Source organism: Centroberyx gerrardi, chromosome 7, assembly GCF_048128805.1.
Source record: "Centroberyx gerrardi isolate f3 chromosome 7, fCenGer3.hap1.cur.20231027, whole genome shotgun sequence".
In the NCBI taxonomy this organism is placed as follows: Eukaryota; Metazoa; Chordata; class Actinopteri; order Beryciformes; family Berycidae; genus Centroberyx; species Centroberyx gerrardi.
This window is the reverse complement of record NC_136003.1, coordinates 33,458,397-33,473,892: the sequence shown is the minus strand read 5'-3', so window position 1 is coordinate 33,473,892 and position 15,496 is coordinate 33,458,397. Positions and strand designations below refer to the sequence as shown.

Genomic DNA, 15,496 nt, shown 5'->3' with positions numbered 1-15,496 from the left:
TTGATTGGTTGTTACAAACTCTTACACTGATTGGCTATGGGAAACTTCAGTTTTATTGGTGGATGTACATGTAGATTTCCCCCCACTTCCTACAGAATAATAGTGCAAAAGATTTGTGTCTCGTCATCGGTTTGCATCCTCAGGATGAGACAAATGCACAGATGCAGATCTCTGACTCAGTACAGGTTTTGTACTTGTGAGACACAACTGTGTGCGTTTGTGGATAAACATTTATACTCACGAATCTTCAATCACAAGTGTATGAATTTTTTTTTCACTTAAAACTTTATTCACATTTGTGAAAAGTACTTGTACTATATTCACTCCATAGTCTGACCTCAGTTTAGGAGGTTCAGCTGTAGAAAACAGGTGACTGACATCAGCTGTGTCAGCCATGCCGCTCTGTATTTACAAATTACAAGGAAAATAAATGGAGATCAAGTCAACAGGTTTTTAAAAGGCATCTCCTACCATGTATGAGGCCACTGGTTTATTTGTGTGTGTTCATTAGGGATGGCGGGGAAGGCAGAATAAAATGGAGTCTGATTTGAGGTCGGCCTGGGCAATGTGAGCATGGGTGCACTCCTAGGACGCCCGGTGCACTCCCGGTCACATGACGGGTGTAAACCGCCCAGGTCCCACTGCTTTATATCAAGTGCAAACTACACCCGCACACACACACACACACACACACACACACCTCAAATACACAGTGTCACGGGGCTTGTGGTTGGCTAAGTGAAGAGAGTTGGCACCCTTGGAGGAGGCGGTTGCTTCCAGTCAATACTTTTGGTATTGAAAGAGCCCCTGCTCTGATTGGCTGGCAGTACTGGAGGGCCCGCTCCCTCCTTCTCTTCTGGGTGTGCAGACACACGACTGACAAAAAAAAGGAAGCAACGTCTGTCAGTGTTTCCTCTACAGATGACATTAGAACGTCTGTTTGACTTGATCAGGATGTGAGTTCACCAGGTAAGGATCCTACCAGGAAACATTAGACATGTTTGATACATGAAGTATGGAGAATTGTGTTGTGTTTGTACGACTGTATGACTGTGTATATGATGATGTTGTGAAATCTTTCAAGATGTGTATTCGATGCTCACAGATGTGAATATTCATCCGTTAATTGCAAATCAATTTATAGTTGGGGCCAAACTGAACCTTCTCTAAGAATGTTTTCCATGTTTTATTTTAGTGTTGCCAGATAAAATCAACACCAGGTCACAAGTTAGACTGTTGTCACGCCTCATTTCACTGGTGAGATATAAGGAAGTCATGAGGCCTGACAGCTTGGATAAGATTGACTGAAGTTTGATCCACTGTTAATACACTGAGTGTACAAAACAACACCACTTTCTCAACACTGATATACTCTCCATTTCACACAATCTTCTTTTACAATGTCACCATTTTTTTTCTACATTGAATTTCATAGTAAAGAAGAGAAGTGAAAGTGCAGTTAAAATGCTCGCTCTGTGTTTTCACATGTAGAGATGAAGGATAATTTATTTTTTCTTTGAAACCTCAGGAGGAATCAAATCTCATCCAAAAGTGACTCTGGTATTCCACTCTGATCCTGTTCAGATGTAGTGAAGGGTCCCTGTATCAGACTTCCTAGCAAGACAGGTAAAACTCCAGTATATCTGGAAACACATATATTCAAAATGTGTAGGCTTTCTTTATTATTTTCTTTTATTATTGCTTTTGCTCAGATTCACCTTCTTCCTCATTTTCTCCACTAAAAGTATCTGCAGCTCAGAAACCATAACAGCTACAGCAAACAAACTTGGCATATATCTCACCCACTACTCAGGCAACATCTCAGCGCCACCATCTATAACAACCAAACTCACATTTTGGCCTGTAACTTCTGAACCGCAAGACATGGAAACACAATTCTGTTTTCCCTGGGTTCCCTAGCTTGTGCTGAGTCTACATTTTTATAAAAAAGAATCCTCATTTTCCATTCAACTATTGACAGAACAGAAAACTTTGAAGTGTTTTTGTAGCTCATTCCAGTCTTTGGCAGCTGGATGCTGGAAAGAGTTTCAACCAAGTGAAAAGAGAAAGATATTTACTAGTTCACAGAAAAAAAGGGAAATGGAAAGAGAAAAAAGGGAATTAGCCTGTACTCTGACCTTGCTGAAGAAATGCATATGTATACAAGTACTGTGTGTTTGTCATGAAGGGGCAGATATGAGACCATCATCTATCAGACAATAGAACAACATTACATTACTGATCACTTGTGTGACCTGGCTGATAAGGTAATCTTACAAGATCCCCATGTCTAAAACACTGGTATTGATGAGATCCAATTAAATGAACCGTAGTAATTCCTGTGGAGAAATTACATTGTTCTTTGAGTTGAATATTTCCTCATTTTACCAGGGAGCAACAATGGCGACGCCTGTAGAGCTGCTCTTGGGAACTTTGGAGGATTTGGACAATGAGGAGTTCAAGAAATTCAAGTGGTTCCTGCAGCAGACTGACATCCTGGAAGGTTTCCCAGCCATCCCAAAGAGCCGACTGGAGAAGGCAGACAGGCAGGACACAGTGGATCAGATGGTGCAGACCTACAGCGAATACACTCTGGATTTGACCAAAGAGGTTTTAAGGAAGATCAACAGGAATGATCTAGTGCAGCATTTATCAAACACCAGCTCAGGACCCAAAGGCAAGTTGTGGGAAGATTACCAAATGGGAAGTGAAAAAGATAGACATGGCACATTATGCAATCATGCATCACATAAAATGATTTATTGTACAACGCTTTATACCAACAATTTATGTAGAGTGGGAGCTGTATCATTTTTAAGTGTAATTTTGTTTGCCCACATCTAGACAATAGATGTGTGAAAAGAGACAGGCTGCCTTTTGAGTGAAAACAGCAAAACTGGCACAACTGTGTTCATGTATTTTCTTTTTTGAGTAATAATGAACAACTCTACAACCTTATACCCAGTTAGGATCTGCTTGTCCACCCACCAGTAATGAGCTGAATAGATTCCATGGAGTTGGGAATGTGGACATTTACCACAAAGTGTTTGCATTACTCATATTTACTATAACATCCTCTTACTGATGTCATCTGTTGTTTATTCATTCAGAGACTTTTGCTGAATGCCAGCATAGACTCAAATCCAACATGAAGAAGGAGTTCCAGCTTTTGTTTGAAGGAATCACAAAATCAGGAAAGTCGATTCTTCTGAACGAGATCTACACAGAGCTCCACATCACAGAGGAAGAGGCTGGAGAGGTCAACAATGAACATGAAGTCAGACAGATTGAAACAGCATCCAGGAAACCAGTGAGACCAGAAAACATAATCAAAAGTGAAGATATCTTTAAACCCGTACCTGGACAAGATGAATCAATGAGAACAGTGATGACAAAGGGAGTGGCTGGCATTGGGAAAACAGTCTTAACACAGAAGTTCACTCTGGACTGGGCTGAAGACAAAGCCAACCAGGATATACAGTTCACATTTCCATTCACTTTCCGAGAGCTGAATCTGCTGAAAGGGAAAAAGTACAGCTTGGTGAAACTTCTTCATCACTTCTTTACTGAGACCAAAGAAGCAGGAATCTGCAGGTTTGACAAGTTCCAGGTTGTGTTCATCTTTGACGGTCTGGATGAGTGTCGACTTCCTCTAGACTTCCAGAACAACGAGATCCTGACTGATGTTACAGAGTCAACCTCAGTGGATGTGCTGCTGACAAACCTCATCAAGGGGAAACTGCTTCCCTCTGCTCGCCTCTGGATAACCACACGACCTGCAGCAGCCAATCAGATCCCTCCTGAGTGTGTTGACATGGTGACAGAGGTGAGAGGCTTCACTGACCCACAGAAGGAGGAGTACTTCAGGAAGAGATTCAGAGATGAGGAGCAGGCCAGAAGAATCATCTCCCACATCAAGACTTCACGAAGCCTCCACATCATGTGCCACATCCCAGTCTTCTGCTGGATCACTGCTACAGTTCTGGACCATGTGTTGAAAACCAGTGAGAGAGAAGACCTGCCCAAGACCCTGACTGAGATGTACATCCACTTCCTGGTGGTTCAGTCCAAACTGCAGAATGTCAAGTATCATGGGAGAGATGAGACAGATCCACACTGGACTACAGAGAGCAGGAAGATGATTCTCTCTCTGGGAAAACTGGCTTTTGAGCAGCTGGAGAAAGGCAACCTGATCTTCTATGAAGCCGACCTGACAGAGTGTGGCATTGATATCAGAGCAGCCTCAGTGTACTCAGGAGTGTTCACACAGATCTTTAAAGAGGAGTGTGAGCTGTACAAGGACAAGGTGTTCTGCTTTGTCCATCTGAGCATGCAGGAGTTTCTGGCTGCTGTTTATGCAATTATGACATTCATAAACACTGGTGTCAATCTGCTGTCAGAAGCACAATCATCCTCCTGGTGGTCTATGCTATTCAAGAACAAATCTGCAGTAAAATACCTCTACCAGAGTGCTGTGGACAAGGCCTTAAAGAGTCCAAATGGAAACCTGGACTTGTTCCTCCGCTTCCTCCTGGGTCTTTCACTGCAGACCAATCAGAATCTCCTACGAGGCCTGTTGGCACAGGCAGGAAGTAGCTCACAGACCAATGAGGAGACGGTTGAGTACATCAAGAAGAAGATCAGGGAGAATCCTTCTCCAGAGAGAAGCATCAATCTGTTCCACTGTCTGAATGAGCTGAATGACCATTCTCTAGTGGAGGAGATCCAACAGTACCTGAGATCAGGAACTCTCTCCACAGACAGACTCTCCCCTGCTCAGTGGTCGGCTCTGGTCTTCATCTTACTGTCATCAGAAGAGAAGCTGGATGTGTTTGACCTGAAGAAATACTCTGCTTCAGAGGAGGCTCTTCTGAGGCTGCTGCCAGTGGTCAAAGCCTCCAATATATCTCTGTAGGTGGATAGATAACTGTATACTGTATTAGCTTTATCAAATGTGATGTGAATAGAAAATGGAAACATTTTTAAAGTTGTTATTTGTCTTCATCACTAATTCTCCTTCAGGCTGAGTGACTGTAATCTGTCAGAGAGAAGCTGTGAAGCTCTGGCCTCAGTTCTCAGCTCCCAGTCCTCTAGTCTGAGAGAGCTGGACCTGAGTAACAACGACCTGCAGGATTCAGGACTGAAGCTGCTCTCTGCTGGACTGGAGAGTCCACACTGTAGACTGGAAACTCTCAGGTCAGGATTCCTCAACCTGCTCAACACATGACCATTTAAATTAGGGCCCGGACAATTAATCGGTGAGCTGATATTATCGACCAATATAATAATAATAATAATAAAAATAATAATAATAATAATAATAATAATTTATTTATGTAGCACTTTATGAAACAAATGTCACAAAGTGCTTCACACAAACAGATCAATACAAAAGGTGATAAAAGCAATGTTAAGATAAAACATAAAACCATAGTCACACCAAATTCATCGGTTAGAGTGATTATATAAAGGCCTTCCGATAAAAAAACGTTTTCAACAGTGTTTTAAAGGAAGACACTGAGTCTGCCAACCTGATCTCCTCAGGCAGGGCATTCCAGAGTCTTGGGGCCCTAACAGCCAAAGCCCAGTCACCTTTAGACCAAAACCTGGACTGAGGAACAGCCAAGAGGGCCCTGCCCGAGGATCTCAGGCTGTGCACTCTGCATCTGTGCACTGGCTCATAGGGGGTTAAAAGGTTAGAAATGTAGCTAGGCGCCAAGCCCTGTAGTGCTTTAAAAGTTATCAATAAAATCTTAAAACTGATTCTAAATTGGACAGGTAACCAGTGTAGAGATGCTAAAATGGGGGTGATATGAACTCGTCTCCTAGTCCCAAAAGCCTGGCTGCAGAATTTTGCACCATTTGAAGCCGATCCAGAACTTTTTGATTAAGACAGGAAAACAATGAGTTACAGTAATCCAGCCAAGCTGAAATGAAGGCATGAATAATTTTCTCTGTGTCATTAAAAGTTTTGATGACAGATTTGATGTAATTTTTGCAATGTTCCTAAGCTGGAAAAAACAAGATTGCACTAGTATTTTGGCATGTTGCTCAAAGTTCAAGTTTAAAAGGAGTCTAAAATAACTCCTTGATTTTTGGATACAGACTTCATATTTTGAGTGAAATGGCCGAGGGAGGGCAGAATCTGACTAGTTATGCATTCAGGGGGCAATCACAAGAGCTTCCATTTTGTCAGAATTGAGTTGAAGGAAATTTTCGGCCATCCGGCCACATTCAAATAGAGGGGCCAACTTACTGGGGCTATTGGGCTTAACTGACAGGTACAACTGAGTGTCGTCCCTATAGCAATGAAATTGTATGCCATGGCGACGAATGATTTGACCAAGGGGAAACATACACATAGAAAACAGAATCAGACCTAGAATTTAACCTTGAGGCACATCGTATTTAACCAGATGCCCACCCAACTCTTGAGTCTGTCAATAAGAATGTCGTGGTCAATGGTATTGAATTAACCTTATTAAACGTATTGTACAAATTGATAAAGAATATGCACATTCACCATCTCCAAATTTGTATAGGGAACATAAGGAGGAATTTGACCTTATAACTTCACACCACGTCGAAAATTTGTTACTTAGAAACAAAAGCACTTTTTACAAACACAGTGATAAAGCAGGGAAAATATTGTCTAATCAACTGAAAGGTGCCAGGTCTAAACAAACTATCAGTGGGATCTATATGGAGGACAGAAGGATCTCCTCGGATCAGAAGATTTCGTTTTAGATTTAGATTTAAGGGCTTTTATTTCCAAACTCTACACATCTGAGGGGCGAATTCACAAAACGATTGCGCGGCTTTTGCTGACGCTAAACCTGTGCAAATAAGACAAAAAGAAACCGTCTAATTCACAAAGCGCTCGCAAAGGGTGAAATGCCCCGCTAACTGCGCTGCCACGCAAATGGCGTCTCGGTGCTCCTGTGCTATTTGCACGTATTTAAATTAGGTAATATGCATACATTTGGCGCAAAATTGGCCCCTTTCTATGCAAATGAGCCTCACTGCAAAAACAGTCCAATTCACAAAGGTCCGCGCTAATTGCCACACGCAGTTAGAGTGAAATTATTAGCGTCTTCAGAGAGTTGGTGGTAACTGAAGCGCATTTATAAGGGGAGTCACGCCCAGACTTTATCACTTGCTGATTTAACTGAGAATTGAATTGAATTGACCTTGCAAATGTCTCTGCAACAATTCCACCTTGGTGTGACCTAAAAAATAAGATTGTCTGTAAATACAGTCTGTAAATAATATTTTGACATTATTATTATTATTACTATAGAACTTTAACACAGATTGCTTCACAAACGAAAGCAAATAAATCAGTACAACCAAACAATCAATACAACTGAATTTCTCACTCTGAAAATATTTTCACTTATCTCACTAGTCAGCACAGTGGGCTTTATTTTGGCCTAAAGATTCAGCACCATGGACAGCTCCGCTCAAACTCATATACAGTATTACCTTCGCCAAGGAGGTTATGTTTTCAGTGCTGTTCGTTTGTGTGTTTGTTTGTCTGTCTGTCAGCAGGATTACGGAAAAACTACTGGCCCGATTTTCATGAAACTTCGTGGAAGGGTGTAGCATGGGCCAAGGAAGAACCCATTACATTTTGGAGCGGATCCGTATATTGGTTGCGCTTGCACATTTGCATATCATAGAAGACTGGATAGGCCTTGGCAGAGGTCTGCGCTCACGAGTGCCCTTCTAGTTTATTTTGGGATGCAGTGAGATGCAATGACAAACAAAGGATGCAGTGACAGGATGCAATTGTGTCATGAAAAATAAATGAATAAAGCTCCCCTACATTCTCCTTTGTTCTCCGCTTCAAATCATGCTATCTTCTTTTGCAGTCTGAAGATGCGTTTGGAAACACCAACAGCACTGACAGACTGGGATATTAAATCCCAAATATGGTTTCTCGCAGTCCCGGTTAAATTTCTTGCCTGAAGTTTTGAGGAATGCCTCTGCACCTCGTCTGTCAGGACTTGCAGCTCGCGGTCTAAAAATTTCATTTTTCTCTTTCTCTCTGCCATTGTCCTGTCTACTGTGTTCTTCGCGCAAAGGCAACGTTTATACTTTGCCACATTGGCAATTGCAATCAGACGCAAAACAGGGGCAAATTGCGCTCAGCTGCAACAGGTTATGGGCGCGTTTGCGCTGGCATATCATTAGCGCAATATCTTTTGTGAATCGGTCCTTGAGACGGAGCAAATAGCGGGTGCAAATGATGCGCAATTCATGGTGCTATTAGCGGCCGCAATCCATTCTTTGTGAATTCGCCCCTGAGTGTACTACTGATTCTGCGACTATGGAAAACTTTTTTAAGGATATTCAGGTTCCCTGTTTATCTTTGACTCAAGTGGCTAGTTTAGAAAAACCCATAACACAGCAGGAGGTAATGGAGGCCATCTCTTCAATGCAGTCCGGGAAATCTCCAGGCCCCGACGGGCTGCCGTCCGAATTTTATATAAGAAGTTTTCTCCCTTACTCTCGTCTTTTTTAGTTGACGTTTACTTGGAGTCTTTGAAAGCAGGATCTCTCCCGCCTTCCCTTAATCAGGCCTGTATCACACTGCTTGCTAAGAAAGGAAAGGACCCTATGGAGTGCGGTTCATATAGGCCAATTTTACAGATTACAAAATCTTAGCTAAAGTTCTGGCCTGTAGATTAGAGGACGCTCTTCCTACTGTGGTATCTCCAGATCAAACTGGCTTTATTAGAAACCGTTACTCCTTCTTCGCCTGTTTAATATAATTTATTCCCCAAAACAGTGTGATTCAGAATGTCCTCTCTCAATGGATGCAGAGAAGGCATTCGACAGAGTAGAATGGGATTACCTTTTTTTTCACCTTAGGAAAATTTGGATTTGGCACAGTATTTATTTCTTGGGTTAGATTGTTTTACTCATCCCCTTCAGCTATTATCTTGACAAACATCCGATACTTAGACCCCTTTGACTTGCACCGTGGATCAAGACAAGGCTGTCCTTTGAGCCCATTGCTCTTTTTAACTTTGTTAAATTATTTAATCAAACTAAGCAAGATTTAGGTATATGGTCCCCCCTTCCCCTTTCCCTTGTTGGACGTGTAAATTCAATCAAGATGACGGTGCTCCCTAAATTCTTGTACCTATTCCAATGTCTGCCTGTATTCATTCCTGCTTCCTACTTTTAAATCTCTAGACTCTATGATTTCATTATATATTTGGAATAGTAAACAACCGCAGTTACAGAGAGCTTTTCTCCAGAGATCTAAACAGTGTGGAGGGATGCGCTCCCTTGTTTTCGCTTTTATTATTGGGCGGCCAACATACGTTCTGTAGCTTACTGGACACATTATCATTTTTTGGAAATCAACGTGGTTGGCACTTATGTAACTGACTGACTCCTAATATTTGGCCGCATTTATAATGTTAATGTCCTTTGTATGCTTGTATTTGTGTGGACATAAATAAATCATTTAATTGTGTGTGTGTGTGTGTGTGTGTGTGTGTGTGCAGGCTGTCAGGCTGTCTGCTCACAGAGGAAGGCTGTGCTTCTCTGGCCTCAGCTCTGAGCTCCAACCCCTCCCATCTGAGAGAGCTGGACCTGAGCTACAATCATCCAGGTGCCTCAGGAGTGAAGCTGCTCTCTGCTGGACTGGAGGATCCACACTGGAGACTGGACTCTCTCAGGTCTGGAGAGGCAACGTCTGCTAGAAGGCTGAGAGTCACACACATTTTCTCTGTCACACTGAGAAGCTGAGGAATATTGATTAATGTTTGACAGTAGCAGGCCTGGAATTAAGTCATTTTTAGGGCAAGGCCACTTTGGCCTTTGATAAATACAAATTTATTGGGGCATCGCGGCCAAAATGTAAGGCACCAAGGCCAAAACCAATGGTTATTAAGTCCTTTTTCCTCAACAAAATAAATACCCTAATAGAAAAATTAAGTGCTGCAGTGTGATACAGCACATATGTACGATGGCTCAGACTGTAAAGTTAGTCACATGTTCAGTAACACACGATAATGTAAGTGTAACCCAGGTTATTTTCTGTAGCTACAAATTACAGATGTCCCCTAAACCTCACATGTAGACTATCGGTAGATGCTACAATGTTCCCTAAACGCCTCATGCATGCTACTGATAGCGTTTTTGCTGCTCTCAACCCGGTTAATTTTGCTATATTCTTCATTACAGCGGCTAATTACCCGCTGTACATTTAAACTTACACTAGTTCTGCTCAAGCACTCATAGCTCTCTCCTTCTTTTAGCGACTTTCTCTCTAATCCCACAGTTGTTTACACGCTTTTCAGATCTGCTAGTTACTTAGCTTAGCATTTAGCGATAGCTTAGCAGTTAGCGATGGCTTCTCTCTCTCCCTCTCAGTTTAATTAATAATTAGCTGTTAATGTTTACGTTAACGTTACACATATATTTGCGGTAGTGGGAGAAATCTCGCGCTACTGTTGGTGATGACGGAGACACTGGGAAACGTGAGTTTGTTTATTTGCTGCGTGGCATGTAGTTTTAAATGAGGAAATCCACAACTTTCTTTTAAGGGCACAATGGCCAGTTCAAAACACGGCATGCCAAACTGGCCGTGTGGATAGTTCATTTTAGAAGGGGCATCCACGGCACTGGCTGTTTGGCCGTGGTAGGCTATAATTCCTGCCCTGCATAGTTCTGACTGTTATTAAATGTTCATGTTTCCATCATCAAAGAGAATCTGCTGGTCTGACTTTGTTTATTCCCCCAGTGTGGACCATGGTGGAGTGCAGAGGTTGAAACCAGGTCTGAGGAAATGTAAGTGTGTATTTAGTTTGATTCATGAAAACAAATCAACACACATTCAACTATTTAGATAGAAAGTCCATTCACACAGCAGTATGTGATGTCCATTCATTCACATCCTACTGTGGATAAAGATGACGGCTGACATGTAATGAAAACTGTTAAATTAATTGACAGGCTGTTAATAAACCAACAGAAAATAAACACAACAGGTGTATTAGATGAGAATCTGCTGCTGTATTGAGTCTTGTTCTCTCCATCAGATGCCTGTGAACTCACTCTGGACCCAAACACAGCAAACAGAAACCTCTTCCTGTCTGAAGACAACAGAAAGGTGACAGTGGTGAAAGAGAAGCAGCCATATCCTGATCACCCAGAGAGATTTGACTTCTGGCCTCAGCTGCTGTGTAGAAATGGTCTGACTGGTCGCTGTTACTGGGAGGTAAAGTGGGAAGGAGAGGTTTATATAGGAGTGACTTACAGAGGAATCAGTAGGAGAGGAAGGACTGATGACAGCAGGCTTGGAGGGAATGACAAGTCCTGGTGTCTGGAATGCTCTGGTAATAGTTACTCTGCCCGGCACAATAACAGAAGAACAGACATACAAAACCCCCGCTCCTCTGACTCTGACAGAGTCGCAGTGTATCTGGACTGGTCTGCTGGCTCTCTGTCCTTCTACAGAGTTTCCTCTGACACGCTGATCCACATCCACACCTTCCACTCCACATTCACTGAACCACTCTATCCTGGGTTTAGGGTGGTGTTTGGGTTTGGGTTTGAGGTTGGGTCTGGGTTGAGATCTAGGGTTCATTCCTCAGCGGTTAGGTTGTTTATGTCCTCAGTGTCTCTGTGTCAGATATAGGAGGTTCATTCTGAAGTTCACTAATAGCTCAGAAATAGCTTACTCTGTACAGCATTATACACACACCCACACACATACACACAAAGTGGGAATATTAGTTTGAGTTTGCATTTTCATTGGTTTACTACTCATTTTACTGTAAACAAACCATGTAATCTGTGTGACGGGTAATCACACATGATTTTAAAATGAAACATGTACACAGACATTTTATTTGGAAAATTACATAAATTAATATTTACCAGACAGAATCAAGTTATTGCTGTTCATCTGAGTTTGTTGATGATGATTGACAGAAATATTTTTCCTTCTGAACTATTATATTTGATATTTTATTAATCTCACCACTCCAACCTAAATCTAACCTATCTTGATTTCTTGGTTTCCCAGAATAAAAGAATAAAAGTTGACTAAATTAACTTTTCAGACAATCATAGTCTTATAAATATGTTTTTCCTTTAATATGCATATAAGAAGTTATATTTTTTAAATAAAATTTGTGTGCTTTTGTACAGAGTATAAAGTAGTTCAAATACAGTGTTGTGAAGTTCAAGTTGAAGTAGTAGTAGCAGTAGTAGAAGTAGTGGCAGTTACAATGAGAATATTTTTCGTATGGCAATACATTTCTGTATTTCTGTAGTCATATAACCTTTACATTGCATAGAGATTACATTGCTGTGGTCAGATTAGTAATAGATTACACTGCATTTGTCATTATATCATTTAGATTAGTAGATTGCATTTACATCACATTTTTGTAGCAATGTTACGTTTTGATTATCTTAAGATTACGTTTTGTGTATAAAAGCCTATCCTTTGATGTGTGGCTGTGCATCAACTACTATTGTGCAGCTAGAGAGGTTGAGTGGAGTTTTGCCTGGCATCCCTGAGCTGCACGTTTTCTTTTCACCTTTTGCATGTTGTGTGCATGGATGTAACACATTTAAGTCATTTCTGTTATCTTCATTATTATTGTGTTGCATGGCATTATTCTTTGCTTCTATATTTGCAGAGATATTTGTAGTATCAGGTGATATTCAGGTAGGAACCTTTATGTGTGGGCGGGGAGTTAATTAATAAACAGATGGGATTGTTCAGACTGGAAGATGACTCGTGCCAATTCATTACCAGCTTTATTAGCTCAATAAGTTGTAGGTAACAACAGAACAATATTGGTGTTTCATTTTGCAACATTCTAACGACCATTCTGACGCAAGCTAAATTGGCTAATTGGTTGGCAGCTAACATTATTGAGTGGTGTTGCAATGACAAATCTTACCAGGAGGAATTGTTAATTACCTCATGTTCAGAGCTTATTGTTAAAAGTTGCACTGAGGCAAATTCCCATCACTTTTGTTGACAAAGCAATAAATTATTGAATCTTGAAGTAATGTTATAGGAAGTCATGGTTGTCCTGCACAATGGCAAATAGGCGATGGAAACGTACGCTGTTCTTGATGACGGCTTACAGCAAACAGTTCTGCCTCATGTTGTACATCAATTGCACTTCACCAGGCAGCCTGAGACCCTTCATCTCAGGACTATCCAGCAGAAAATTGTGTAGCTTAAAGGGGCCTCTATGACCATCTACGTTTCATCTGTGCATAAGCCTGCCAATAAGTATTGGATCAGTCAGGCTTTCACTGCTGAAAAGAGAGAAGACTTGCTACAGAGGAAGCTAAGCAGAGTCGTGGTTCATCCCGCATCTCATGGTGCATCATAATGGGAGGATAATGGGACCGGATTGTGTTTAACTGTTCATTCATTGGGATCAGTCACTGAACGATCAGCTCCACCCTGGGCCAATATTGGGACCATCCTTGCTTGGCGTCCTCCTCAGGTTCCATGAGTATGCTGTGGCTCTCAGCAAGGACATAAAAGGCATGTTCCACCAGATCTGCCTGTTATCTGCTGACAAGTCAGTGTTACACTTCCTCTGGCGGGACATGCAGAGAGCGGAAGAGCCAAGTATTTATGAGTGGCAGGTGTTGCCCTTCGGGATGACGTGTAGTATCTGCTGTGCAATCTATGCTCTGCAGTACCATGTACAGGATCACAGAACATGGCCCTTATAGATTGCTGAACGCTCCTCCTACGTTGACCACTACTTACATAGCACCCGTAATGTGGAAGAGGCAAGAGTAGTTGTGGATGGGCTATGACAGGTACTCCTTACAGGGAGCTTCAACTTTGCCAGTGGGCAAGCAATGAGCCTGTAGTCATCAAGTAGCCCCCTCCTGAGGGTCAATCAGAAAGCAGCGAGTTGTGGCTGTCACAGACCAGCAATGCCCCCTAGGAGCCTACACTGGGCTTACATTGGGACTGCCTCTGTGATACACTGGGGGTATAAGCTTCAGCCTGTTCAGATGTCTGTTCCCACCATGAAGGATGTCACGAAGTGCTTGCTTGCCAATATGACCTGATTGAACCTACAGTTACCATCCAGCAAGTCACACCCTGGTCCGACTCCACGACTGTGCTGTATTGGATCAAATTGGATTCTTGCCGTTACAAAGTTTCTGTCGGAACCTGCATTACAGAGATACAGGACCTAACCGCTCCACAGAACTGGAGGTACCTGAACTCAGCATATAACCCAGCAGATGACATCTCACCTGACGCTAAATGAGTTGGCACACACCCATTGGTGGAACAAAGGCCCAGAGTTACTCTACCAACCACCTAACGAATGGCCACTTATGCCTTCCACTGACACCAGACCTGACGACAGTAAGTTCAACAAGTCAGCCTTCGTCAGTAATGTCTCCATCACACTCGCCTCTAAGCTCCTTGATGTCACAAAGTTTACCACATGGAAGGAACTCCTCAAAGATACAGCCAGGTCCCTACATGGGGCAACTGCACGGGACGTAACCTTCCTTTGTGAGTCTTCTGACTACATAACCGCTGAGAAGCTGCTTTTGGCCCAGGCTCAGATGGAGTCCTTTCCAGAAGAGAGAGGCCACTCTCAGGGCTGGTGGCAAAGGGGCCTCAGGGCTGGTGGCAAACTGTGACATGCAGAGAGACTCTTGAGATGGACACGATTCATCTCATCATCTTGGATCATCAGCACCCAATCACAAAGCTGCTCATTCAAGATCTCAATGAGAGTCTTCTTCACCCCAGCCCAGAAAGAGTGCTGCCAGATCTCCAGCGTAGCCAAATATGACTAATTTAATGTCTTCTGTCCTCACTATTTATGTGTGTACATAGCTATGCAGAGAGCTAAACACTTTCCCAATGATACCCAAGACAGCTGCTGTATTTGAGCACGTTTATGGGAAGCTGTGTGAAGCTGCAAAAAAGGTAAGTAAAACTATTCATGAATTTCACCATCCATTTGAGTACCGTATTTCTTCTAATATTGGCCCGGGCCTTTATTTACCTCAACTGCAGAGGGTACCAGGCCTTTATTGGAAGCAGGCTTATATTAGAGACAGGCCTTTATTTCTAATTCCCTCTGTTTGATAAGTATATTTGCTCATATTTTAGTACGAAGCCTCCTTGTTTTCTGATCTGCTTCTGTTGGGGTACATTAGGTAGACGTTTTTTTGTTACTGCGATGCATTACGATAATTACGGTAATCGACGACGGCACGCTCCAGAGACTTCCGCCGGCCGAGCCATCTTGTGGCACTTGTACGTTACTACAAACTACAGTTACAAACAGGCACCAGGAGTTTACCGGTATCCACTGTTGTTTGCATGTAAGCTGTATGAGTCGTATGTGCTTTGTGTTGCTAATGGTTTTGGGATGCTCAATATATGGGATGCGAATAGGTTTAATCTGAATTACGTTACTACCTTCTGTTCCGGGAGGCGGCCAAGGACGACGGG

The 15,496-nt window shown here is 42.3% G+C and overlaps 2 protein-coding genes across 3 annotated transcripts in view; one reads left to right on the top strand and one right to left on the bottom strand.

Moving 5' to 3' along the window:
* Positions 1 to 12,749, top strand: part of LOC139926206 (protein NLRC3-like) — a 67,029-nt gene extending 54,280 nt beyond the window's left edge. Inside the window, exons 2-6 of one of the 2 annotated variants that reach the window (XM_078284767.1) lie at positions 3,111 to 4,911; positions 5,023 to 5,196; positions 9,522 to 9,695; positions 10,763 to 10,809; positions 11,061 to 12,749. In XM_078284767.1, the coding sequence (XP_078140893.1) occupies positions 3,111 to 4,911; positions 5,023 to 5,196; positions 9,522 to 9,695; positions 10,763 to 10,809; positions 11,061 to 11,659 (2,795 nt within the window). In that variant the 3' untranslated portion in view covers positions 11,660 to 12,749. The remainder of the gene's footprint in view (positions 1 to 3,110; positions 4,912 to 5,022; positions 5,197 to 9,521; positions 9,696 to 10,762; positions 10,810 to 11,060) is intronic. The other variant, XM_078284766.1, reaches the window with a different exon arrangement.
* LOC139910014 (protein NLRC3-like) overlaps positions 1 to 15,496 on the bottom strand; it is a 305,613-nt gene that overhangs the window by 106,082 nt on the left and 184,035 nt on the right. The gene's annotated exons all lie outside the window — the stretch shown is intronic.